This window comes from Rhamphochromis sp. 'chilingali' (genome assembly GCF_963969265.1).
Source record: "Rhamphochromis sp. 'chilingali' genome assembly, chromosome: 4".
NCBI lineage: Eukaryota > Metazoa > Chordata > Actinopteri > Cichliformes > Cichlidae > Rhamphochromis > Rhamphochromis sp. 'chilingali'.
In genome coordinates this window covers 7,670,017-7,695,883 of record NC_137948.1, presented here as the reverse complement: position 1 = coordinate 7,695,883, position 25,867 = coordinate 7,670,017, and the positions used below count along the sequence as shown (strand labels likewise).

The following is a 25,867-nucleotide window of genomic DNA, read 5'->3' as shown; positions in this document are numbered from 1 at the left end:
ATTCTCGATTGGTCAGATGAACCCGGGCACCTTTTTGTTTTTTTGCTTTACAAAAGGCCCCATTAGCTTGTAATCTTAAACCACTCCCTTTGTCACTTTCACACTATTAAACATTTTCCATGGCTCTGGTTTAGATCTTGTACCTTTGCAATCGGCAAAGTTTCTCTCAGAAAACCTTTAATTGCTGATAACCTTTTTAATAATTTCTCAAGCTAAAAATTCACTGATTTCAATATTTCGCGTGTGAAGATCTGTTGTTTTTGTTTTCATCCTTATTACCTGGATATCTTTGGGCTTTAGCAGGTTGGGTGGGAATTACTGTTGACATCTTTAATCTTAAAGTCAATAGGCATTAATCAGGTGCATGAGAACTGTCATCCTGCAGATAGAGCTCTGCTGAACATACCTTTGTCACTGCTGAACTCCAGCTTGGTGCACTTCATTCTTTATGCCTTCAAATTAGCCTTTTCCTATAAACTAGAACATGTACTAGTGACAACTACAAAATACTTGATTTTGCCAAATTTTATTGTTTTTTTTAATCTGTTAAATATACAACTTATCCCATATAGTTGCAGAGTTGGAATAAAAACTTCAAGATGCATACATAAGAAAACAGAATGGCATCAAGCAAGTCTCCTCAATTTAGTTTTTCCTCTTCACAGAGTACAATATAAAAAGCAAGGAGAGTTGCGACCCCCCCCATGCCAGAAGATTCAAGAGAAAGCTGCTTACCAGCAATTAAATACAAGTCAAACAACAAATACATTCATAGTAATGAGAAGTCTATTTCTTACAGAATTCTCTTGTACTGAAATGTTTAGGAGCAAAATTCTGTGTATAAACGGTAAACAGATTACATTCAAGCGAAGTGTTTATTCGCAGTCCTCCACTTCCTACAAATTCAAGTTTCAACAATTTTCTTGTCTTGAAGCTCTTCAATATTCCTTCAACAAAGACTTTGGCAGCACTGAGAATTGAAGACACTGTCTTTGTTTAACACGTGGTTTTAAAGCTGGGTAAAGTGTGTTTTGGCCCAGCTGGGTGGAACTGGTCAAACACTTCCAGCAGTGTAAGTGCACATCTATATTTCACTAAGTAATCCTATAAGGCAAAGCAAATATTTTGGACTTTATCCCAGATGAGGAATAATGTCGACCAAGAGAAACTTCTTTAAGATTCCCAAACACTACCAGGACCACTGTGCTGTTAGCTTGTGGTATTTAGGTGCTTGCTCTTTGGCCATCAACGCACTATATTATCGAGAGACCTTCAGTAGGTAGCTTGAGTGGTTTGAAAAAAAAAAGAAAAAAAAAAACAACTTTCAGCTTCCTAACAATAAACAAAGCCCACCTCTGTGAAAAAGCTGATTATCTAATCAAGTTGCCATAGTAACCACAAACAGCCCCAAGGTCTCTCTAGGAGACGGCGGTATGCTAATCTCTCCAGCTCCCACGGTTCCCTGCACTCTCCTCAAATGAGGAATTGGCCTCAAGTCAATTTCCTCACAAAATATTTCTCATCTTATTTTCCATCATCACCGTATCCTTCTTCACTTCCTTCCTGCCGAGGACAAATATGAACAGTTTCCAGTGTAAGCTTCTCTCTCACTTTCTTTACGTCAGGAGTGATGTGTGGACAAAAAGCAGATGCTTCTCCTCTGCTCCCCTCGTCATCCTTCTCTGACTACCAGGAGGAAAAGAATGGCCGCTTGCAGTGGAAGGTTTGTGTAAACGCATTCCCCAAAGTGACCACACGACCTTGGCCACCTGAGCGGCTGCGCTCCACTACCACCCGAGGCATCTGAACCAGTTGGAGGGGGCTCTTCCCGTCCTTCAACGCCTGGGTCAGGTTCAACACCTGGGAAAAGACGGTGCATTAGTTGTGCAAAAGCAACTCGAAGTTTTTAGAGAATATGCAAACAACTTATTGGAAATATGAAACAGTCTGTGCTTACATATTATGCATGTGACATGGCTTTGATAAAGGACAGTAATACATAAAAACTGCAGTTATTATTAGCTACTTTCTCCACAGCCAGGTCATTTTAATATCTGACAAAAGTTAAATAATTAACTAAAAGTTAAAATAAATAAATAAATTACAAAACAACTGCACTACAGGACAAAGTCTTGAGCCATCCCTCATTTTGTTATATTTTGCTTGGAAAATGGGAAATAAGTGCAGTGATCAGTGAAATGTGCAAACATGTGTGGAAATAGCACATGAAGCAAACACAGAAATGGTGAAATTCTGACAAGCTTGCAAATTTAGTACAAGCACCTTTATTCTTCAAAACAGGCTCTATTTTAGTAGTTTTCAGGAATAATTCTCCAGGCTTCTTAACATTGAAGCTCTAATCTGGACGTTACCTGATTTTCATCCATTTGTTTCCTGCCTCTGTCTCACACTACTTCAATAATATTGAGGTCCAGGCTCTGAGGATACCAATCCATAACTGATAGCATTCTATTATGCGTTTTCTACCCAGGTGTGCTTTCACTGCACTGGCAGTGTGTTTGAGGTCAATGTAATGCTGCAAATAAGCTACTGCCAATCAAGGCGCTTTCCAGATGGTACTGCACAGTACTTTTCTGCGTTTATAATTCCATCAATTCTGACAAGATCCCCCACACCACTGACGGAAATTCAGCACCAAACTATGACAGAGCCTCTACCACATTTAACAGATGCTGCACACATTCACTGCTGTACCTCTCTACTGATGTCCTCCATAACACTCCAACGACACTGACTAGAACTTAAAATGTTAAATTTACATTCAAAATTCACAAGACCCGTTGTTCACAACAGGTTGTTGTACAAAAGTCCAGTTCTTGTGTAACTTGGCATAACTCTGCCTTTTCACCCTCTTTCCCTTCTTTAAGAAGGGCATCTTTACAACAGTAGATGGATCAATTGACGGGTCAGATGTTTATCTCAGGTCCTTGGGTCCTGTGTTATGCCTTTGTTGGATTTATTCATTTTTCTTAAGGACATGACTTTAAGCACTTTAAACCATATTAAAGAATTCCAATAGGGAAGGAGAACAAAAATACAAAGAATTGAGAATGACTCAAATCCTGCACAGTATTGTTCACTAATATAACATGTTTTTATTATTAACTGCTTGCTGAGAGAAGAATAGAAAGACTGAAAGGTGAGACAGGACAGTGGCTGCAGATGCAAAATTAGGGTAAAATGTGTGGTGAAGACGTTACAGAGCATACAAAGTGACAGAAAGTAGGCCATGAGAGGAGAAAGGAGAACAGGGTAGGATATAAAAGGAACAGGCAGAAAAAAATAAAATAGAGGACAGAACAGTACAAAGTAAAAAAAAAATGACTAGAGGAACATTAAAGTACTCATTAAAAATAAAAAATAAATTACAAAAGCTCACCTGTCCTCTCATGACGGACATCTGTCTCTCAAACATGGTTTTGTCAAAGCCTTTATCTGTCTGAAAACAGAAAACGACTGATATTAGCTGATATCCTGCAATTAAGAATTCAAAAATCTAGAAACAGATTAAAAAGGAAAGCTTATGAGAACATCTCATACCTTGAACATCTCATAGAGGTCCTCACAGAGATCCTGAACAAAGTTCATGTCAGAGAGGCGGGACAGCACAAGGTCTCTGGTCTCCTGGGAGAAGGGTACCTTGGCCTGAGGAAGCCATGCCCAGTGGAATGGATCTGTTAGGGGGACAACACAAATGTTTCCGTCTGTATAGCCTTTCACTGTCACTGAACCTATAACTATCATTGTATTTGATAATAAGGCCACATGTAGGATTGTTTAGTGGCCTAATTTTTCTTTACAGTTTTTTTTTTTTTTTAAAATTGTAAAAAATTCTTTAATTCTTGCCAGAACACAGATGACAAGATTCTACCATAAGAAGAAAAGGACTGAAATCATCCAATAGCAATGAGATTATCAGAAAATTAAAGGAACTGTCTGTGGCAGTGTCCAAAGGTAAAAATCATACCATCACATCTACAACTTACTAATTGCAACACTTTATCAAGTTCACAGATTAGTACAATTTTACAAGCTCTTACGTTAGTTTTACATCTGGAAAAAGCCAAGCTAGTAAATTCCTCCTATTTACAACCTTGGTACTAAGATAAGCTAATTGTATTGTCTAATCTGGACAGCGGGTCTAAAAGTAGTATACATCTCAAAAAGTATGCAAATAAATCCCCTTTCAGACATGCAGTCCCCTCCAGTAATTTCATGGTATCTCAATGTTTTGTCTTCAAGTACAATGAAACTTGTGGTGCAATATAAATGCATTTGTGCATCACTCAGTACACAGCACAAGTCTAAACTGCATGCAGTCACAGTGCCTGGTTCTGATTTGTAATGAGAGTAAGACTTTTAGCTGTGACACATTTTGCAAGAGAGATCTCCTAAAGCCCACGTGAACAAAGAGCCGGGTCAACCATCAATCACTGTGGCACAGAAAGATACTTTAAACACTCAAATAAAAGTGCCTTTTCACTTTGTGTTTTTCAGAAGGTTATGTTGACAATACCCTTTCCTACAAGTGCAATGAGTCTTTTTAATGAGTCTTTACATGAAATCGCACATGTAAAGGGGCCCTCTCATTACTGTCACTGACAGAGATGGTGAGCAAAAGTGAAATAAGTGATAAACATACAGGCTCTCCATTCATCCGGGTGTTTAAAAGGGAAGGCCAGGCCGTTGTCAATTGCTGCAATCTTGATGCAGGAGTCCTGAATGTTCTCTGTCCATTCTGCATCCTGCAGCATGAGGGAGAAAAAGATTAAAGACCTCGAATTCATTAAGTGAGTAAATTATTAATGACTGATGACCAAGTTGGTTATTGATTGAGGGGTGATTACTGCCACACATAAATGACAACTTTTGTCATTTATCGGCAAATCGAAAATAATGATTGATGATAGGTAACAAAGACGTACATCAAGTTTGTTCCATGCATTTGTGAGTCTAGTTTGCACATACACAGAAGCAAAACCAACATAAGGTGTGTTCTGGTTTAAAAATATATAAGTGTTCATGTCTGTGAAGGTTCTCAGTCATCCAGGTCATCGTAGTCAAAGGAGCTTGCAAAGAAAAGCGTCTGGACTTCTTTAAGTTGCTTGAAGACGTTTCACCTCTCATCCGAGAAACTTCTTCAGTTCTAAGGTCAAATGGTGGAGAGTCCCAGATATAAACCTAGTGGGAGTGACCCCCCACAGAGGGACAAAAGGACCCCCCTGATGATCCTCTAATCGCCTGAGCCAAGGTGTGAAAATGGGTGTGGGTCCCAATCAGCCAGGGTTTCGGGTGTGTTCATTGTGAAACATGGCCCCACCTTATCATGCGAATTCCTGAGATCAGATGGCCCAGGATGTGAGTGGGCGTTAAGGCGTCTGGGAAGGGATCTCAAAACTGGATTATAGATGGCAGACAGTTGGTGTCGTAAACCACCGCCTCTGTTCAAAGATGGTCACTCACAGTGGACATAGATGGCTTCTTTCACTCCTCTTTCAAACCATCTGTCCTCTCTGTCCAAAATGTGAACATCGGCATCCTCGAAAGAGTGTCCTTTATCCTTAAGATGCAGATGGACTGCTGAGTCTTGTCCTGTGGAGGTGGCTCTTCTGTGTTGTGATAAGGTGGGGCCAGGTTTCACAATGAACTCACCCGAAACTCTGGCTGACTGGGACCCACACCCATTTTCACACCTTGGCTCAGGCGATTAGAGGATCATCAGGGGGTCCTTTTGTCCCTCTGTGGGGGGTTACTCCCACTAGGTTTATATCTGGGACTCTCCACCATTTGACCTTAGAACTGAGGAAGCTTCTCGGATGAGAGGTGAAATGTCTTCAAGCAACTTAAAGAAGTCCAGACGCTTTTCTTTTGCAAGCTCCTTTGACTATAAGTGTTCATGTGTTTCAACAGAGTTAAGCGAGGTGAATGCGTGCTTGGTGAACAGTCTGAACACACCTCTGTCATGTGGTAAATTACCTCACCTTTTGTTCTTCTCCCTCTCCTTCTCCTGGTGTCTCGTACTTGATCAACCAGTTGTCATTCCCTCGATCTAACAAGGAAAACAAACAAACAAGTTTTGATACGCAGAAATGAGAGGGAAGACAGAGCGATGTCAAAGATAGCAAACAGCTGTTGTGCGCAAGCATATACTAACTTAAAATAAATATGAAGATCAAAGGAATTTTTATCATAACCAGTGTATAACTAAATCGAAATAAAGCTGCCAACACTGTAATGAGACTACAATGACTGATCACTTCAATTTAAACCATTTATCGAAATGTTAACACGTGCACGCCTACCTGTGTTTCTGATAACATAGTCCAGCACCACCAGCCGCTCAAACTGCGACTGCAGCTGCTTCCTGATATTCTCTGGCAGTGGTTCTGCCTCAAAGCGTCGCAGCCAGTAGTCGGCTTCACGATAACCCTCCACAAACAGCTGAAATGAGCCCACCTGGTAACACACAGAGGCGCATATGGCATGAATGCAACTAACATACCCATTAAAACAAAACACTGTATAGCAATGTTCACTGCTCTGAGAACAGTATGTAGACAGTTTAAATGGAAATGATGTGGTGTGCAGTGATATTACAAGTGAAGCTGTAATGTCGAAAGGCTGAAATGTCAGCTGTGCCTGACAGTTGAAAATATGCAGTCAGTTTCCTCATATTTACTTCCTCGAAGACACTTCAGCTATGTTTTCACATCATCTTAACATCCACATATCTTTAGATCACCCACAAGACTGTCTCACGTAATAAACAGCCAGGAATGAAATACCTGTTATACATGTTTTTGATTAAAAGACAAAACTGATATACGATTACAGTTCACAATACAAGAGATAAATATATCCAGTAAGTATTACAGCTCCTGAAAAAGAACATGGCTTAAAACAGAAACAACATTTATGGTTCTGATGGCCTTTTATCTAAACACATTGTTCTTCTTCAACACAAAAATAGTGTGGCATGATTCCTTTTACCGTTCTCTACCATCAGTGGCTATTCTCAGCCCTCCACTCACTGATGCAACAACTCTTGTATGTTATAGAGAAGCAGTCAGTGTACATATGAATAGAACAAATCTGACAAAGAACCTATTAACAAATATTGAAACAAGAAGATTAGAATTTGTTTTAACCAGTATGAGTATAGGTTTTCCTGCATGTGGCTGTGTTTTTGCACAAATACAAAGAGAAAGCAAGGAAGCAAGAGGAGGAAACGACACAGGAATGAACAAGAGAAAGCTCCTCATGAATTGCTTATAGTAAACAAATGGTGACGTTAGACTGTGACGGTTTAAAAGTCTTTGGTACCTTGGGTGGGAGGCCCACTCTGTGGAAGCGTCGCCCCACTTTGGGGACTTTCTCTAGGGCGTACTTCTTCCCCCTGGACTTTGCTCTGTCTATGGCGTTGTAGTGGAATGTCTCACTGGCCAAATACACCACCTGATAAAATTTAGATAACACTGGTTTACTTTGAAACTGTGACCACTGCTGAACAGAAAGAAGAGCACAGAGACCCTAATCAAATCCAGATTAATTCAAGTGTTTACTTATACTGGGTTTTGGAGATTACATGTTATTAATTCAAAAACTCTACAGAGAAAAAAAAAAAAAAAAAAAAAAAAAGCACACACCTTGGTTTTTGGCACCACACCAAGACAGAGTTTGGTGTCAACCAGTGAAGCAGCAGCCTCTGACAGATAACCCTGGTTAGGTAACAAGCACCCTCGGCCAAAACAACATGGACAGCAAAGCTAACAACAGAGACAGACATGGGGGAAGTTTTACAGATGAGGTGTTAATATTACCCTACTTTTTTTTTTTTTTTTTTTTAATCTTACTCACTGTGTGCAGCCATTAAAGTAAAATGAATGACAATATATATCTTAATAACTTTTCAGATGTTTAAAAAAGGTGATACATGTGACAGAAAGTACCTTGTGAAAGTATTTGGTCCATTTTGGATTCAGATGACCATAAGGTTCCTCTGACTTTGGTTTAAAAACACCAATGATTTTCTGTAAATAAAAAACAAAACAGAGTGATACATTTGTTTTTTTTCTAAACTTGCAATCTGACATACAGCCCAGGTCAGAAAACAGAAAGAGTGAGAACTAATTTTACCACGCATATTAGTGTTGCTTCAAGCTCCTTACAAACACAATTAAAAAGCCAAAGACTAATAGTGTAACTATAAGCAACAAATGTAAAGCGTGAGGAATGCGTCTGACATCTTGGGCTCACCATCTTCCCAGTAATTACCTGTAGATGCCAGTGATCTGCTGTTATCAGCTGAACCATTGCTTTTTGAATAATTAAACAAGAATCATAATCCTGTGGATTTCCATATTCCTTCTTCCTAATTTACAAACTCTTATGATTAAAGCAATTAATGTTTTGAAAAAAGAAAAGATAAATGTTTGGAAATGTTGCTAAGCTACTGATTTATATTCTTCCTCCAAGTTTAGCCCATGAACCTTCCTTCGCTTGTCATGAATCTGTGTCATTTGTACCAAACGTACCCCTTTTGGGTCTTTGACAAAGTAACTCCCACTTGAGCCCTGGGAAATCCTCTCTGGAAAGACGCCACTCTCAATGGCTTGCTCTGCCCTTTGGATAATATCGGCAAACTCGGGGTCGTCAGGGAAATGGTTGAAATCTCCACTGTTGGTACCTAGAAGGGGAATAACTCAAGATTACTTTGATTTATTTTTACATTGTATACAACCAGAACTTGCTACAATTAAACAAATGTATTTTCTTAAGAACTAGAACAATAAGATTGCATTTACAATTACATGTCCATTGCAAAATATGGCATTAAGTAAACATCAAGAGGTTTCTCTGCATGGGTGTTATGTTTTGGTGTTTAGGACCATCAGATACCTTTGAAATGATCATGAATGAGTTATTTACATTATACATGCTGAAAAATCAGTGGTAAAAAATAATAATTGCAATCTCCCTCACAGAGACTACTGTAAACTGTCCGTTACCTCACCCATCTCACCTCCTGATTATTCTGTTCTAGGCAGTGGGAAACTGGAAGTGTTCCCATTGCACACTGTGCAAAGGGTGGGATAAAACAGGTGGCCAAGTCTATCACAGGAATCACCCACAAAGGAATACACAAACACACATTTAAGAGGAATTCCAAATCGCATGCCCATATTTTGACTGTGTGTACACTATCACAGAGAATTTACCAACTAAACTTAAAAAAAAATTGGTCTAAACCAGTGATTCCGCCACTTGTTAAAATCTGGCATTTTCTACTGCCTTGCAGATCAAACGTCATTCTCTTGAAATCACTGCTCTCTGGTGAATAGTGCCAATTATTATTTTGATAAAGGTCCAAACACATGACATGGCAGATCATAAGTTCTCCTCCTTGCACAGGGCAGAACGATCAGCTGACAGAGACCCATGCTCTGTATCAGTCGCACTAAAGTCACAGTGGGATGCAAGGAGAGATAAAGTCACAGACATGTGGTAGGTGCTATAAAAACAGGGACAGGACAGTCAACATGCCAAGGGTGACCGATAAGGAGTAACAAAGATAGCTTCAAAGCTAGTTTAACTGTAGGGCCCAAGAGAACCTAATTAACACGAGGAAGAAAAGAAAGAGTGATAAGCAAACGTTACATAATTAATCTGGATTGTTTAAAACAGTGAATACTTGTCAAACCTAGTCTGACCTAGTATGGCCCAATTACTCCTGAACAAATACATGAAAAGTACCCAGAATCATATGTTAAAAGTCAAACTCAATTTAACTTAACGGGGAGGTTCAGAAGCAAGCACGGTGGCACGGTGGTTAGCACTGTTGCCGCACAGCAAGAAGGTCCTGAGTTCAATTCCAACATCAGGCCGGGGTCTTTCTGTGTTTGCGTGGGTTCTCTCCGGGTACTCCGGCTTCCTCCCACCATCCAAAGACATACAGCTTGAGAGGATAGGTTAATTGGAAAATCTAAATTGCCATTAGGTGTGAATGTGCGAGTGAATGTGAGTGCGAATGGTTGTCTGTCCCTGTGTGTTGGCCCTGCGACAGACTGGCGACCTGTCCAGGGTGTACCCCGCCTCTCGCCCTATGACAGCTGGGATAGGCTCCAGCGCCCCCCGCGACCCTGAAAAGGATAAGCGAATGGATGGATGGGGAGGTTCAGAAAGTAAAGTGACTAACCAAGACCTCCTCATTACAGCACAGTACTCGCACCCTGCAGCCAATTATCTGTTAATGTTCCGGTAGCATACTATGCATTACTTTGATGCGTCAAAGGTATTTTGGTGATACAGTGGGGAGCTATCCAACATTAAGATGAAGACAATGTTGGATAATTCCTCCCACCCACTCCATGACATGCTGGTCAGTCACAGGAGCACGTTCAGTTAGAGACTGAGATTACCAAAAAGCATTACTAATAAAGTATTCTGATTAGGTAGGTGTTTATCATGTTGTGGCTGTAAGATAACTCAATAATTCAATAATAAGAAGAATTTAGACAGACTGATCTTTTCCTTGTATCTTCTCAATAAATGCTGCAAAGTTTCACTCTGCGTTTATATACCACTCTGCGGGTCATCGGATTCTTGGGGTTTTCTCCGCATTACTGTAGTCTTTACCTTGCAAAATAAAACAACTTGAGACAACTGTTGTTGTGATTTGGTGCTATATAACTAAAACTGAATTATTTGAAACAGAGGTTTAAGCTAGGCTGCACCTGTGTTTCATGCTCCATTTGGTACCTGCAAAGCAAACATCCTACTTTAAAAAGAATTTAAACTGTGCTGCAAATATTAAGCAATTTTATTGGGTAAATACTCCCATAAATTTCTGATCATGCTGTACGTGCACAATCTCTGAAGGCTAAGCTCTGAGTGGTTTTTGTGGATGTGGACCACACTGGGACAAGATGTCTGGCCATAAAGGTAACTCTGATCTCTGGAAAAGCTGTCCAAAAGTAATGACTTAAAAATAGCTCCATTTTGACTTTAGTATAAAAATCTTAACATAGTTTTAGATTGTGCTCTAAAACAGTAAATCTCTGATTTACTGTAAGGAGTTTGTAATCCAGTTCTGTGTGATGCAATATTTTATCTTCATTTAATTCCCAACAACAGGTCAAAGTGTGCTCAATCTATCATCTTGTATGATGACAGATCTACGCTTCCTGTGCGCAACCCTGGTGCTTATAGTCTGTGATAAGATCACTGTGGTGTATTGCTGCAGATGGCAGTAATGGGCCTTGTATGTCTTCCACTTCCCATTAGCTTCAACCTGTAGAAAGCCAAAGTAATAGTATATGCGCATATAGTACTTCCTTTCTCTCAATTTCCGTCTTCATCATCTTCAAACACTGTACTGGACTACAAAGTGTGTCTGCTAGCACAGGGGCATTATGCATATTTAATATCAGCCTCTCAGATGTCCTGGTCAACTAATGGGGCACACACAGCAGGAGTGTACCTCACTTATAACTTCAGAGACCTCCAATAGACATGCAGAGCACAAAGTGTGTGACATGGCACAACACTGGACTGTGAAAAGTGTTCTATAACTATATATTTAAGTTACAGCAAGCGCATAAAATTGATACAATTTGTCTTAAACGCTAAAACTGTTTCCCTCGAGTTTTGACAGTTACATGATAAAATGCTTCAACTTACTCAAGTTTATCAAAATGAACTTTACATAAAGACTATAACTATAAATAAACCCTGCGTGCTGTTTCTAGGCTCTTTGGACTGGTGACAAAGAAGGCAGCAAAAGATGGCATACGTGATGAAAAATAGAATACATTTATGGACGCATGCAAATTTTTACCAATTACTTTGTTAAAAAAAAAAAAAAGCACTATTGCTATTTGGTTAATATTTCCCATGACACGTAAAGCAGAATTTAAGAGCTACAATTCACAATTAATTTACATGATATTTTTAAATGGCACAAAGTGCAAGAGAAACGGCTCTTAGTCAGTATTCTAACAATAATCTGTAAAACAGTTTTGTAATTTTAGAGGAGAAGATTATTGTTCTACAAAGGCCACAAGTAATGGGATGCCAACACTTGCCATTTAAGGCTCAGACTCTACCTGTGGCCTAGATTTCTGGCCATAATAGGACATGGATCTGAACAATAGATCTCTGTTGGGAGAGGCTGAATAACAGAAATGAATACAAATGCTCAGAATTTGTTTTGCAGAGGGAAAAAAGGAAAAAACAAAAGGTGGGCGGTATGAGGGGGAGTGTTGTTAAATCCAGTGAGCATTTAAGTCAGATTATGCCGCTTCCATAGCGACTAGGTCACCTTTTTCTTGGTCTTTCCCTGCATCCCCCACCCCCCTTCTCATCATCCAAAACAAATCTGACAGAAACTTTAGTTGTTCCTGCTGGACAATCTAGTTCACAGCATAGCCTCAAATAATTTTATCACAACAAACATCTTACAACAGACCAGAATGTTCAAAAACCTCCTAGCTTGAGGAACAAAGATAATTTGGATGAAGGAGGCAATGATGTCAACCAGGTGGGCAAGAGTTCAATGGATGAGGCAGACTTATTTATTATCCTGGAAGTATTATAAACTGTTTGTTTGTTGTTGTTGTTGTTGTTTTAAAAACTTTTTTGTCATCATATTTGTAGCCTTGATTCTGTCTTGATTGTCAGACTAAAATATGGGTGATGACAAATTGAGCAGAAAATACAGACACGATACAGACTGCACACCAAGCCTTCAGTTCACCAAGTGCTGTGGAGAAACCGGGTACTTTTTTATGTAATGTGACACCAAGTTTGTGCTTTTTTAAAATTCTAATAATAACCAAAGTGTTGGTTCTCCAACAGCCTCAACAGACCTTAAGAGAGACCCAAACATTAAAAAGCCGCGTGAAATGCTCACTTCAGAGAGCTTACATAACATATCTATTTGACCACGTTGCATTACCTGTTATCACAACCGTAATCAGCCTGAGTAGGCAGAATTTTTCCAGAGCCATATGCATCAAATAACAAAATGTCAGAAAAGACATAACCCCTATGAGTATCTGAGTGTGGCTGTCTATTTATTAGTTTCATATACAACCATTTCAAAGGCCGTGATTTGAAACACTTACCCGGGGAGGCTAAAGCATCTTTATCCGAAGACGAGCTGTGCCTGTACCGCCTGCTTCGCTTTTCTTTTACACCTCTCGGAGACGACGAGCTTCCTGCTAAGCACGGTAACAGCAGCGCCTCTTCGCCGGAGCCCTCTGTCTCTAGTTCGGTCAACACGCTTTCACAAGAGTCCGAAATACGTATGGCACCACCGGGGTTCGCCCCAGTTGTCAGACCTATCCGGTTCCTGTCAAATAACACCTTTGGAGGGTCTATGGAGTGAAAGTTAGACTCCAGCACTGGCACCGCTCTTTCCCCCGTGTCCAGCACTGGCTCGCCGGTCTCTGTCTCTGTCAGGTCGCATTCTGACATCATTCTGACTCAGGCCCTAATACATACAGTTAAATATATATCGTATTGACTCAACTTCGTTTCGAGCTGTCAGCTTTTCATTGTAAGAACACGGCATGTATCCAAATCAAACAGCTACTGCTTTCACTCAACGATATGTCCACATAATCCATGGAGACCGTCTCCTCTGCTTCCTAGTTAGCTAGATGCGCATGCGCCACACAAAACGACGCTGCTGGCTATGAGTTGCCTTCAAGTACAGCTTGGAAAAGCCGAAGAAATTCAAAGACGTGAGCGAGCCCCCGTGTTTCAAATTCCCGGTTGACAAGTACACTCGGGAGCTTTACATCATTACTTCTGTTATTACCGTGTGACTAACGTAGTTGTCAATTTGCAAAGTCAGAAACAGAAACAAAAAAAATACAAATTAGGCTGTTGAACATGTCGGTCTATAAACACGTACCTTCCTACGCTATTTATTAGAGGTTAGCTATGTTAAGTAGACCTGCTATCAAGATATCCTTTTCTGACCTGGCATTTATTTATTTATTTGCAAAACAAATATATTCATAGTTTTGTCCTTTCTGTCTTCTTCTCCGGTGCTTGAAGAATTTCAAATTCATGAACTGAGTTAGAATTATTGGCACATGATAGGGCTACGTTAGTATTTCTTTTGTTTTATTAAAATGCATTTTCTAAGCTATTAATACAAAAATACTCTGGTGGTTACTGTAGTGGTTACTGTACAGGCTTTTCAGCTGACTCGACGCAGTCCAGCAGTTTTATTCACGGCCACTAGATGTCAACAATATTACATAAATGAAAATGGTTGCAACGCATCGCCTCACAAGCAAAAATTGTCTAGTCTTTATACATTTTTTAAAAGTTACTGTAAAATACTTAAATACTATTTTCAAGTCGTCATCAAGTGTCATTGTTTGAAGTGTGGCAAGCATAGTTACTGGTTTAGAATGCCTCTGAAGTTAATATTGGATCCACACATGGGCCTTTCCCGCTGCCACCTCATGGTAAGATAATGACATTTTTTATTTAGCTCAATTTTCCAGTTTCGACCCAAGGTGAATTAATGCAAATTGAATAACCTCTGCATTAACTTAGCAAGGCTTAATATGGTAATTTTTCATCCCTCTGTTTTACTTTCCCCTCTCTCTCTTCCTGTCTCGCCTATAAATTCAAGCTCCCTCTCTTTTCTTTCAGTTCTGTCAGTGCCCCTCAATCACCCAGTGGTCTGCATAGCACCCACTCATCCCTCTGCCCCCCTTCCACCTATAATTCTGCCCTTCCACCACCACCCGTCTCTCTAATAAGGGAGTGTAGCTGAAACACTTGCAAATGAACAGTCAGCCAGCTGGTAACACAGCAGTCATGTGATCTATCAAGGTAGGGGGTTAGAGGGTGAAGGAGACATGGAAGGTGAGAGAGGCTTGGTGTGCTTGGGATAGAATATGGATCTGGAAAAAGGAGAAGGAGATGGACAGTTTTAAAGGCACACTGAAGGCTAGACAGGTATATCTCTGCTTACTCTTTGCTAGATGTCATAATAAACCCTCTCTCCCTTTGTCCATCTCCTCTCTCGATACTATTTCTTTTTCAGCCTCTTCACCCTTTATTTCAATATCCATCTCACCTTCAAGAGCAAACACCTGAAATGTCACTGGAGTGACACATGACACTCAACAGGAAAACGCATCAACCACATCTCTGTTTTGTTTTGTTTTTTCACTGAGCGAGAGCGTGTGCATCGAAACTGTGCACTTCACCCACCACTGGGTGACAAGCTCCTGCAGCAGTGAAGGCACACTGCAGACACACTGCTTGCACGTGCACGTGTGTGTGTGTGTGTGTTTGACAGAGAGAGCCCCATGTTTGCCTCACTGTAGCACCCATTCCAGTAGATTCTGCTGGCAGAAGATCTAGTTTACCCTGCCAACAGCAACCACTCTTATCCATTCCTGCTCCTTTCCCCTGGCGGCTTGATGGGGGAGAGAGGGAGAACCCTCTAGCCCAACTAATTTTTTACATGCATCTGTATTGTTGGTGATTAGAGTTTTTATTAGTTTGTGAGGGAACACAATCATGCCGCATGCCCAGAAATCTAAAAGTGTAAGCCCCTGATTGCAAAGTCTTAAAAACGTAGACATCTACCAGAATTTGATGCTGCAACATTCAAAAAATGTATTTATTTGCACTGACTCACACTTTTCTACATCCAAATTAATTTACATTACAAAAGTGAACAGTCACATATACATAGCATTGCCTAGTTCTACCACATTTATAAATATTTTAATTCGTCAAAAGGGAACAAAGAGAGCTCACTCTGTCCTATAAGGTTTACAGTATATTCCGGTCCTTCATTATTATTTATTCACTCCTTTATCTTTTGCCTTATATAAACCGGATCTTTTAAATGTCAGCATTTGTTCATTTTTGCCTCATCCTGGCTTTTGTTGAGGGGATATACTGTGCCACACCGACGTCAGTTACCTGTTACCTGTTAAGAAAGATTTACACAGAGAAAAGGCATTCAGAAATAGCGTGTGGTTGGCCAGTTGTGCGTGTTTGTGTTTTCATATTGAGATGGCAGTATACCTCTCGGTCCAAACATCTTCAGATAGCAGTGTGTACAGTATGGCTTCTCATCATACTGAAACACAACGAGTAACACATATTTATAGCATCATCCTACTCATTCAGTAAACTGCATTCATATTACTTTCCTTGAATACTTAATTGACTCAGTTGTTGTCCTTATATACCTCAGCATGTTGTCCAGGGGTGAGCTGTCTGTTACACTTCTGACACTTCAGACACAGAGGATGGTAGTCTCTCCCTAAGGACCTCTTCTTCTCACCTGCACCAAAGGAAGAGATGGACTAGCTTAATGAGAGGCAGGATCGGATATTTTTATTAATATTTAATTAAAAAGTCAAAAGGATTTTGCATCTCATACAATTTCTGATAACACAATGTCTGGATTTCATGTGTCTGGTTCAGAAGTTACAGACTATTAGCCTCATCAGTGCAAGTAGGCCAGAGACTGTGATGTTGAACTAAAAGTAGGGCAGGTCACATCAGAGAATTTGAACTTAGCTGGTGCATGAACAGGCGAGAAAAACTAACAGCAAAAATAACAACCAAAGAGGAATCTAACTGGTGGTTTGAGTCATTTTGTGGATCTAATGGCTAGGCCTGAATGTGGAAAAGGACTTGTTTAAAAGAGAGGGGAGGTAGGGAGGAAACCCAAAGAGCAGTGCATGCTCGTTTGGCTAGACCCACATCCTGTTGTTATCATGGATACGAGTGTGTGCATTTGTGTGCATGTGTGGTTCAAATAAAGCCAAAAGCCTTAAAAAGAAAGAGTGAAATGCCTTTTTTTGTCCTCTAAAAAGAAAATAGATAACAATTTTGCATTTAAGGAACATATTGATATCATTGCACTTTGTCTAATGTAGATAATAAGACTTTGCAGAAAGAAAACAAAACACAAGGTGAACCTCAATCTTATGTTAACTCCAAAAAATGCCCTTTATTAATTTTATTACACCTGGTTTCACCTGTTCATTATTTGTGCTTTATTTCAGATTTCAAGTTTTATGACAATGCCAAACTGATCTGCCACAGAGATGGTAGACAGACAGATAAAGAGCGTGTAAAGCAAGTGCCAGACAGAAAGAGGAAGACAATTGCATCGAGTTTAAAAATTAAACAGGTCAGACTTACCAAAGTAGACAGGCTTCCCGCAAATTGGACAGTAGCCTACCATGATAGTATCTAATTATTTATCAGTATATGCGTTTATGTGTGCACCTTTTTAGTCCACAGTGTCCTATGAGCGAAATCGCGTGAATACGGGTGTGAACTGAAAAGTGACAGGAAAACCGTTAAACTGTAGACATCTCAGCATCTTGTGCAGTCAAAACCAGGATGTGGTGAGACGTCACAGGAAGAGAGTAAACTTTGAGATTTGAGCAGTAAATGGTGTCATCAGTGGAAAAACTAGAGACAGGTAGTTTGTCTCTTTCATATATATATGTGTGTGTGTGTGTGTGTGTGTGTGTATATAATTTGATCATTTTACATATTTTAAATCACATTATTTTACAGTGAACTTTTCATATCTTCATATAATGTTTTGCGCACTCATCTATAACACTGTAAAGAGAGAAAGAAAGAAGGAACAAAAAACATCTGTCACCAGCTCAAATTCCCAGCTACCTTCTCCCTTTTCGTGCTCTTTTCACCCTCTTTTCTAGATTAAAAACAAGGATTTGAGCTCCTGAACTGAAAAGGGAAACTTGACACTTGTGCCTTTCTTTTCTTCTTTCTTTCTGTCTGTCTTCTTTCTCTCTCTCTCTCTCTCCCTCTGTGTGTGTGTCAAATACTCACACACACCTCCCGCTCACTGACTCACACAGACACCATACACCCATTTACACACACACATGCACTCACCAAAAAGGCCATCCTTCTGCTCAGTGACATCACATAAAGAGGCTGCAGCCAAAGTGCGGAGGGAGAGTCAGGGTGAGGCTGGTCTAGTGGAGGGACAGATGGGGCTGGGCAGCGGAGGCAGTTATCCCCTAGGGATAGGTGATGGAAGCAGACCTCGGGAGGGACAGGGGTGAGGAGAGATGAGCGAGACAAGGTTGGAGACAGTAGCCAACTACAGCTCAGCGGGGACAAAGACGATGAACTGTGATGAACTTTGTTGAGTGCAGAACAAGGCCACTGAAGTCACTGTGGAAGACAGGCAAATGTCTGTGTGGTTCGATTGCTATCACTGTCTGGGCTTATACATGGCTGAAATAGATGTTTAGCAGCATCAAGGACCAAAGACCAGACTCTGCAAGAGCTTCTTCCCCCAAGCAGTCCACTCACTACCACCAAAGGACTGATATACACATACACCTCTACAAACACCTTACAATACTCACCAAAAGACTCAAAAACAACAAAAACTTCCGCTAATCCACTACAAACTGGACCTGGGAACAATATGCTTATTTTTACACTCAGTCTCATAGTTGCTGAACACATATCTAAATTATATTATATTTGCACATTTTCCATCTTGCACATGTCTTCGCCCTGTCTTGTCTACAATATCATGACAATAACTTCAACCTGGTATTCAATACCTACTGCACAATACACTTTGTGTTGTCTCTGGACTGTCTTTGTTTATAGTTATCATTATAGCATTGTATAGTTACTACTATAGTATTGTATAGTATTGTATAGTTAGTAATTAGTACCTTTTTATCCCTTAATTTTACCAAAATTTAGCATGTTATTTATTTGTAATTCTTAGTTTTATATCTCTTGGAGATATATCTTTTATATACTTATAAATGCACCATGAGGGGCTTGGGGTGAAACAGCATTTCGCTACGTTGTATACTGTGTATACTGTGTATACTGTGTATACTGTTGTATTGACAATAAAGCTCTTGAATCTTCAATCTTGAACTGAATCAAGGAGTATCCAGGAAACTATGGTGATGGAAGACTTATTCAGATGGTTTAGTTAATTAAGAGTACTTCAGAGCAAAATAACTCCATGTACTTTTTACTTAAGTAAAAGTTAATTAGGAATAATTAAAAGCTAAATGTTTCAGACACGGGGAGCATTATGCCATAAAACTGACTAGTTGTTTCTAATCCTTAAGGGGAATTCCACCAGCATACACATGAAAATCTATTTAAGGTCTTAGGGGGTGCTGCTACATATGAAAAAGTTTAGTGATGCTTTTTGTAGCTCTAGAGTGAGTAACTGAAATGTGACAAATTCTCTCCAGTGATATCTTTAAATTGAAAATTAAAAAGTGCAGGTGCAAAGTCAGAAATAAGGGTGTTTTGTGCAGCGCACTCCTACTCCCCGTTCAATAATACATACATGTGCAGCTGCTAAAAGGGCCAAATATCACATTCAACTTAACAGTCAACAACTGTTCACTGTTAAGTTGCATTGTAAGATATGTTTGCGGTTGTTCTTCTGCAATAATTTTGACAAAAACACATCTTTTCTACCCTACATTCACAATTTAGATGATAGAAAAATGTTGTGGATTAAAAAAGTCCTATATTTGGAATATAATGCAAGAGTAAATAGTATATAGACACATGCATTCATATGTATTTTCAATACATAGTCAATGTTTTACAGTAAGTGTTTCTTTTTCAGCCTTTAGACGTGCCGAAAACATCTGCAAATCATTACTGCAGCTGATGAACTTCTGAAAACCATGGAATATATGTATTTCATCATTTGCATATTTACCGGCATCCCTCTCCTGTGTGTCATGCTTTGCAGAGGGATGGAATACCAAGTAGGTATTTCATCTGACCAGCTTTCCCTACAGGATAACCTATCATGTCTCTCCATCAGCATTCATTGTGTGTGGACAGCGCTTGGAGAGCTACATCCTGAATTAGAGGCCTGTATCCATGCAGTGTTTTTTGATGCAAATGATGATGTGCTTTTAATAGAGAGCAGATTTTGAATATGCAGAAAGAAAGAGAGACCGTTGTCATTAAAGCAAGAAGAAGCAAAAGATTTCCACAGGTTGAAATTGCAGAAAATTGAATACTGAAGGAAAGGGGATAGAATTAGGAAGAAAACAGAAGTGGAGCATGGAGAAACAGAAGTAATGTAATTGTGAACTAAGGAAAAGAAAGGAAAGAAGTGGAAAGAAGAGAGGAGGCGTTAAAACCACATTTCCCAGTGGATCTCTTGGTGAGGCTATGCTGAGAAAACTGCCAAAACTCTTAACAGACACATTCCCGTACTGGCAAGCACATATGCATGGTTCACTTCTGCCAAGTCATATGAGATACACCAACACACTGGATGGAGAGATGTGGGAATATGGTGTGTATGAAGTGAAGGATTTACAGTAACATTCAGTGAGTGGTGGAAAGAGACAGAGCTTGGGAAGACACAGAGAGAGAGGTAGAGAAACACTGGCTTCTCTCCTCTGTGTCCTCTGGTGGGTTGGATCTTGTATAGGCCAAACCCTCCGACGCCAGCTTTGAGAATTGTATGCAGAGGGGTGGAGGGGACACAGGAAGAGGCTCAGGAAAGAAAACGGCTGCAAGGATTCCTTCTTCCCACACATAAATGCACTCTTGATCACATGTGCGTACACATGAACGTACAGTCACACATATACACAGCCAAAAAGAGCCTTTGGAAGGATTCCTTTTTCCCCACTCACTCTCACACACCCACTAGTCATCACGTTTCAGCTCTTGGCATCCTTCTTTCTCCTCAAAGCCCAGAATATGACATGGCTTTAGGGTTGCATCTCAACTGCATACACATAGTCAGCCTCACAGTACAAGACATATGGCAAAGAAAATCAAGCAGCATTTCAAACATTTGACAAATGAAGATAACCAAAGGACCACATGGTGATTTAGTTGGTGGTAACTCTTTGAGGTGCAGAGAATGCCTTTTTGTTTTTGAACTTGCCTCTTTTCATTGTTGATGTATAAATATCAGTTTTCAAGATGAATTTTCTTTGCCTCTTTGATAATCACTAGATTGTTAAAGAAAGGGAAACAGCTCACGCCTTTGTAACCAAGCCAAAACTAAGTCTCTCACCCTTTGCTGTTACAAGCCTTTCTGGTGTGCATTTGGAACAGTCAGATGGATATTTTGGTTGCTTGCACTGTGGTGTGGTAAGCCATTCCTGGGGTGTGTTTTTCACAAATATCCTCCTCTGTGACAGTCTTCATGGAGTCAAACAATCTAAAGGCTATAATCCTCTACTAAGGGTACCAGTGGATGGAAAAGTCCTTGTTTTTCACTCATAATCTGGCAAAGCCCATAAGTCCCTTCAAGCCTCTATGCAGTGATATGATTATGGAATGGCAACTATTACTACATGATTAGTAGATGTGAGTGGCTGGGTCAGTCAGTTTTCATTCTGTTGTTTTTCTTTTTTGTATATGAGTCTTTGTTGTGTGTACATCAGCGACTGACTTATATTATGGTACCATAATGTGTGCACGTTTAAAATCTCCATAATGTAGTTTTAAGGTGAGTATAAAGTGAGTTGAGGATAGGAAAGTAGTAGTTGTGGTTAAGGTTAAAGAAAGTCATTATAATGTCCTCTGAATTCATGGGCTCGTGACAACCTCTGTGTGTGTGTGTGTGTGTGTGTGTGTGTGTGTGTGTGTGTGTGTGTGTGTGTGTGTGTGTGTGTGTGTGTGTGTGTGTGTGTGTGTGTGTGTGTGTGCATGAACAGTAAATTAAACAGATGCCAGTATTGCTTAGGCTTTCAATTCTCCATAGGGCTTATAAACAATACCAGTCCCCCAAATGTCTAATGTCGCTTCCAAAATGCCATCCCCGCACATGCAACAGACTGAGTACTAACACACACACACTCACCAAAAACTGAACATGATGCACAAGACAGCAAAAACTGTTGTGATAGCAAACTTCAAGAGCTGTTTAACAAACTGGAGTGAACAGATTTTTATGATGTTCTTCTTTGTAAGCGACAAGTTGGTCAGTCAGTTGATTGATCCTCCTCGTTTTGTTTAAATAAACCTAAGATATCCCAATAAATGTTGAATGGCTTATGATTTTGTTTGTGATTACATGTACAACTACAATTTTGTTGTACACGTACAATGACAATAAAGGGCTATTCTATTCTATTTTATTATTTTTCTTTACATATCTTTGCTGGCTTTTTCTCTAGTCCCATCATAGCCTAGCTAAAATAATACAACTGGTCGATGGATTTAGACAAATTTTGGTGCAGATATTTATATCCATCTCAGGGTGAATGGTCAGATTTTTCCTCTGGTCCCATAATAATAATAATAATAATTCAGAAAATTTTCTAATGTGCACCTAAATTTGGTTCATAACTAAATACCTGACACCCCCCCCCCCCCCCCATCCCCATTTCCAGCAGACTGTGCTGTACTCTCTGCTTAGAATGTTTTCCACTACCATAAAACATTACATTTACCCAGCAAACATACCCATGTTGGCCCACAGTGAGTAGCTGTGGGTGAACTGTAGGGCTTTGTGGACAGGGCAAACCCACACTTATCCCACACAGGCCCAAACTGAGTGTGCCCACATGGGGCCCATGGCAGTTTTGCCTTTGGGACACCAGTATTGGTTATGGGCAAGCCTACTGTGGACTTCCACAATGAAGACCAGTGTGGGGCCACAGAAGTTTTTACCTTTTAGGTCCCCATAAAGGTTTTCTGTGGGTAACCTATTGTAGGCTTGCACAAAAATTCCTCACTGGCCCCTCCATGCCAATGAGGCACATACAGGCACCCACTGTGGGCCATTTAGGTCTGCCCTCAGGGGCCCACACAGGCCTGGAGTGGGCATGTTTGCTGGGTAGTGTCAGGTTAACAGAACTTTTAGCATGCCTAAACTTCTAGTCTTGTATTGTTACAACAACATGACAGTTTGATGAATCATCCAGCATTTGAAACTTTTGTAGTAGCGGTAGTAAAAAAACAAAACAAAAAACCCCACTGTGTCCAGCTTCTGAGCCAGCACTGTGAAACCAAGCTTTGTTCACGATTACAGAATTCAGTTTAAATTATAGTGGAAACTGGATGCTTTTCAAAGTTACAAAATAGGCCAGATTTCATTTAGGAAAATGTCCTCTACAATGATGCAGAAGATATTTTAGATATTTCTTTTCTATTTAATGTTGGAACCATGACAAACATGTTCGTCTTTGCTCTAAACATTTCACATAAAAATATCACCTGGCTGACAAATAAAGACTGTGGATCCAGTCAGAGCAGGTGGCCTAAGATGACTGGCTACCTATTAGCACAAAAAAGAGGAAAACTGTTAGAAATAGATAGAATAGAGTACCTATATACCCCAAAGGGAAAAGCTGCCATGAGCTCTCAGTCACTAAGTAGGGTTCTGACTGCACAGTGCTTGGTTCTCAAGGCTGGTCCCACCTATTGTTTAGATCTGCTTTAGGAAACAGTAAGGCAGGCAGAAGGAACGAACCTAATGTGTTGCTTCTTGCCTGTGCATTCTTGGCATAGCTTGTTGCCCTTTTCATTTTTTGACTGTGATTTTTTTCCCTCTTGCTTTAATAGTGAAGCCAAGGGTCCACAGCCAGCCAAGTCCCACCGCTCCAGTCTGGCTAAGCCACAGAAAGCCTGGCCTCCTCTACTCTGCTCTCTCTGTCTCCCATTCTCATCATATGTACTACAATATGTACCCCTCTCTCTTTCTATTTGTATGTCAATATACCTCCTCTCTTACGTCTCTTTCCTTCATGTTTGTCTATACTGGTCAGTCTGTCTTTTTGTCTCATTTTCTCCCCTCTTTCTTGTCTTGTTCTCTTCAAACACATGCACACAGACACACACAGACGCACACACACCACCCTCTCTCCCTGCCTGACAGTCTGTCACAGCCAGTGGACTGGTTTAGCAGGCGGGGTTCAGCTGGGCTCCACAAACACATGGCACTCAGTCTGCCTTCTTGTGTGTGCTGGAATGGTATTTCTTTCTCCGTGCTGTTTAAAGCTTTCTGTTTAATCTTCTTTTAATTTTATGGACATGTTTAAAAACAGTCAAGTATCTTTATGTTACACTGTAGACGGGCAAATGCGTACTTTTGTAGTGAAATTTATGTCTAAGGTTGGGGAGTTTCTCATACACAGGTCGTTTTAAATATCGTCGTTGTCACGTCTAACCTTCAAAAGCTGATTGCATAATGCTTAGGTAACACTGATATGATAAATGCAATGACGCGTCATCTAAAATTTAGTTGCTCTACAGAAGACATTTGGTCTTTTTTCAACATGACTGCAAGAGAGTTTGGATGTATCCAAAAGAGGCAGTGTAGACAATTTGCTCCTCTCTGCGTCTCAATTATAGATCAAGAGCCCCTTGTGTGTACAAAAAACAGAATTCGCCAACTCAAACAAAGCCTGCTTCCTCTTCTGCTCTGCTCTGTTCCTATATGATCAGCACCATTCATTCCGCCACTCAGACAGGAATCTAATTAGACCAGAATATCAACATTAAAACCTATCTGCCCCCCTCCATCCTTCTCTCGCTCTCTCTCTTTGTTTCTCTGCTCTTCCCTACAGCTGGTGAGAGTATGGTTTGTGGCTGCCCCTCCCCCAGGTTTTGAACAAGCCAATAAGAGAGCACGTCAGCAAAATACCACCCCCCCCCCCCCCCCCCCCCCACACACACACACACACACACAGACACACACACCGACACACACACCATCCCTCGGTTTCCCTTACCACCCTATCCATTTCCAATCCCATCCCCCAGAGCCCTCTCTACACCCCATCCCCCTTTCATACCACCCCTAACCCACTTACTCATCCTGCCTCCACCCTCCCACACACCCATGAGACTTCCCCACCCTCTCCACTTTCTCACCCGTTCTCACCCTCCGTAGTACCTCCATGGTCCTCGTCTTCTCCATTCCTTTCACTTTTCTTCTCACTCACCCTTATTCCTGGACACCCTTCCTTTCTTCTATACTCCCTCCCCGTCATTACACCAACTCGCCATTTTCATTATCCCCATCTCTTCTGTTTCCCTTCTTTCCCCCACCTTTCTCCCTCCCTCTCTTTCTCTTCTCTGTCTACTGTGGCCTTATCTTATGAATATCGGTAGCACACTGGGTGAAAAATTGATCCTCCCCGCCTGTCTGTGGACGCTGCCACAGCGCATTAGCCTGCGTGTGATGTGTGTGTGTGTGTGTGTGTGTGTGTGTGTGTGTGTGTGTGTGTGTGTGTGTGTGTGTGTGTGTGTGTAAGCTTGCTGCTTGTGGGAGACACAGAGGGAGGAAGGGAGGAGTGAGAGGAAGGAGGGTAGGAGGGATATTTGCATATCATCAAAGTAGGAAAAGGGAGTGTAATGAGGAGAGAATATGTGTGTGTCTGTTGGGCGTATGTGTGTATTAGGCCTGTTGTTGATGGGTTGGGCTTCAGTATGTGTGAAATGAGAGAACAAGACCAAGGGAATAGGGTATAGGAGGCAAGATAGACTCAGATGGCGTTAGATGTGTGTGTGTGTGTGTGTGTGTGTGTGTGTGTGTGTGTGTGTGTGTGTGTGTGTGTGTGTGTGTGTGTGTGTGTGAGAATGAGAGGACAATCAGAAACCACGTACAGTTTTCCTCTCACATATCATTCTTCTTGCTCCCATACCCCCCCCCCCCCCCCCCCCCCCCCAACACACACACAGTAACAGTAGTTTTCATAAATATTTCAAACAGGGCATGTTCTTGACCTTTGACACGGCACCATTGAACATTTTTCAAAAAAAGGTATAATGGTCTCAAGCTTCTGCAGCTGTTTGTTTGTTTGTTTGTTTGTTTGTTTTAACA

General features: G+C 40.6%; 2 protein-coding genes across 2 annotated transcripts; both read right to left on the bottom strand.

Annotated features, from left to right (window-relative positions):
• Window positions 1–1,292: 1,292 nt before the first annotated feature.
• Window positions 1,293–13,667, bottom strand: pi4k2b (phosphatidylinositol 4-kinase type 2 beta). The gene is made up of 11 exons (XM_080880920.1): window positions 13,146–13,667; window positions 8,556–8,707; window positions 7,971–8,051; window positions 7,668–7,787; window positions 7,345–7,476; window positions 6,324–6,477; window positions 6,003–6,070; window positions 4,664–4,766; window positions 3,562–3,695; window positions 3,401–3,460; window positions 1,293–1,860 (listed from the first exon to the last, which is right to left on the bottom strand). Exons 1-11 carry the CDS (start codon window positions 13,498–13,500, stop codon window positions 1,687–1,689), a joined length of 1,533 nt encoding a protein of 510 aa, XP_080737046.1. The 5' UTR covers window positions 13,501–13,667; the 3' UTR covers window positions 1,293–1,686.
• A 1,995-nt stretch (window positions 13,668–15,662) lies between these two features.
• LOC308395633 (cysteine-rich protein 1) lies at window positions 15,663–17,918 on the bottom strand. Its single transcript, XM_080880547.1, has 4 exons — window positions 17,221–17,918; window positions 16,257–16,351; window positions 16,090–16,144; window positions 15,663–15,991 (listed from the first exon to the last, which is right to left on the bottom strand). Exons 1-4 carry the CDS (start codon window positions 17,261–17,263, stop codon window positions 15,981–15,983), a joined length of 204 nt encoding a protein of 67 aa, XP_080736673.1. The 5' UTR covers window positions 17,264–17,918; the 3' UTR covers window positions 15,663–15,980.
• Between the last annotated feature and the right edge of the window lie 7,949 nt (window positions 17,919–25,867).

What these genes read in the sequence shown, in the direction of transcription:
- pi4k2b (XM_080880920.1), bottom strand. Translation starts at nt 13,500, where the DNA reads ATGATGTCAGAATGCGACCTGACAGAGACAGAGACCGGCGAGCCAGTG. An exon ending in CTATGTTATCAGAAACACAG is followed by an intron (nt 6,071 to 6,323) that starts GTAGGCGTGCAC and finishes TTTCCTTGTTAG; the next exon opens with ATCGAGGGAATGACAACTGG. An exon ending in ACCTCTATGAGATGTTCAAG is followed by an intron (nt 3,461 to 3,561) that starts GTATGAGATGTT and finishes TTCTGTTTTCAG; the next exon opens with ACAGATAAAGGCTTTGACAA.
- LOC308395633 (XM_080880547.1), bottom strand. Translation starts at nt 17,263, where the DNA reads ATGGTAGGCTACTGTCCAATTTGCGGGAAGCCTGTCTACTTTG. An exon ending in CGGGAAGCCTGTCTACTTTG is followed by an intron (nt 16,352 to 17,220) that starts GTAAGTCTGACC and finishes CCTTTGGTGCAG; the next exon opens with GTGAGAAGAAGAGGTCCTTA. An exon ending in CCCCTGGACAACATGCTGAG is followed by an intron (nt 16,145 to 16,256) that starts GTATATAAGGAC and finishes GTTGTGTTTCAG; the next exon opens with TATGATGAGAAGCCATACTG.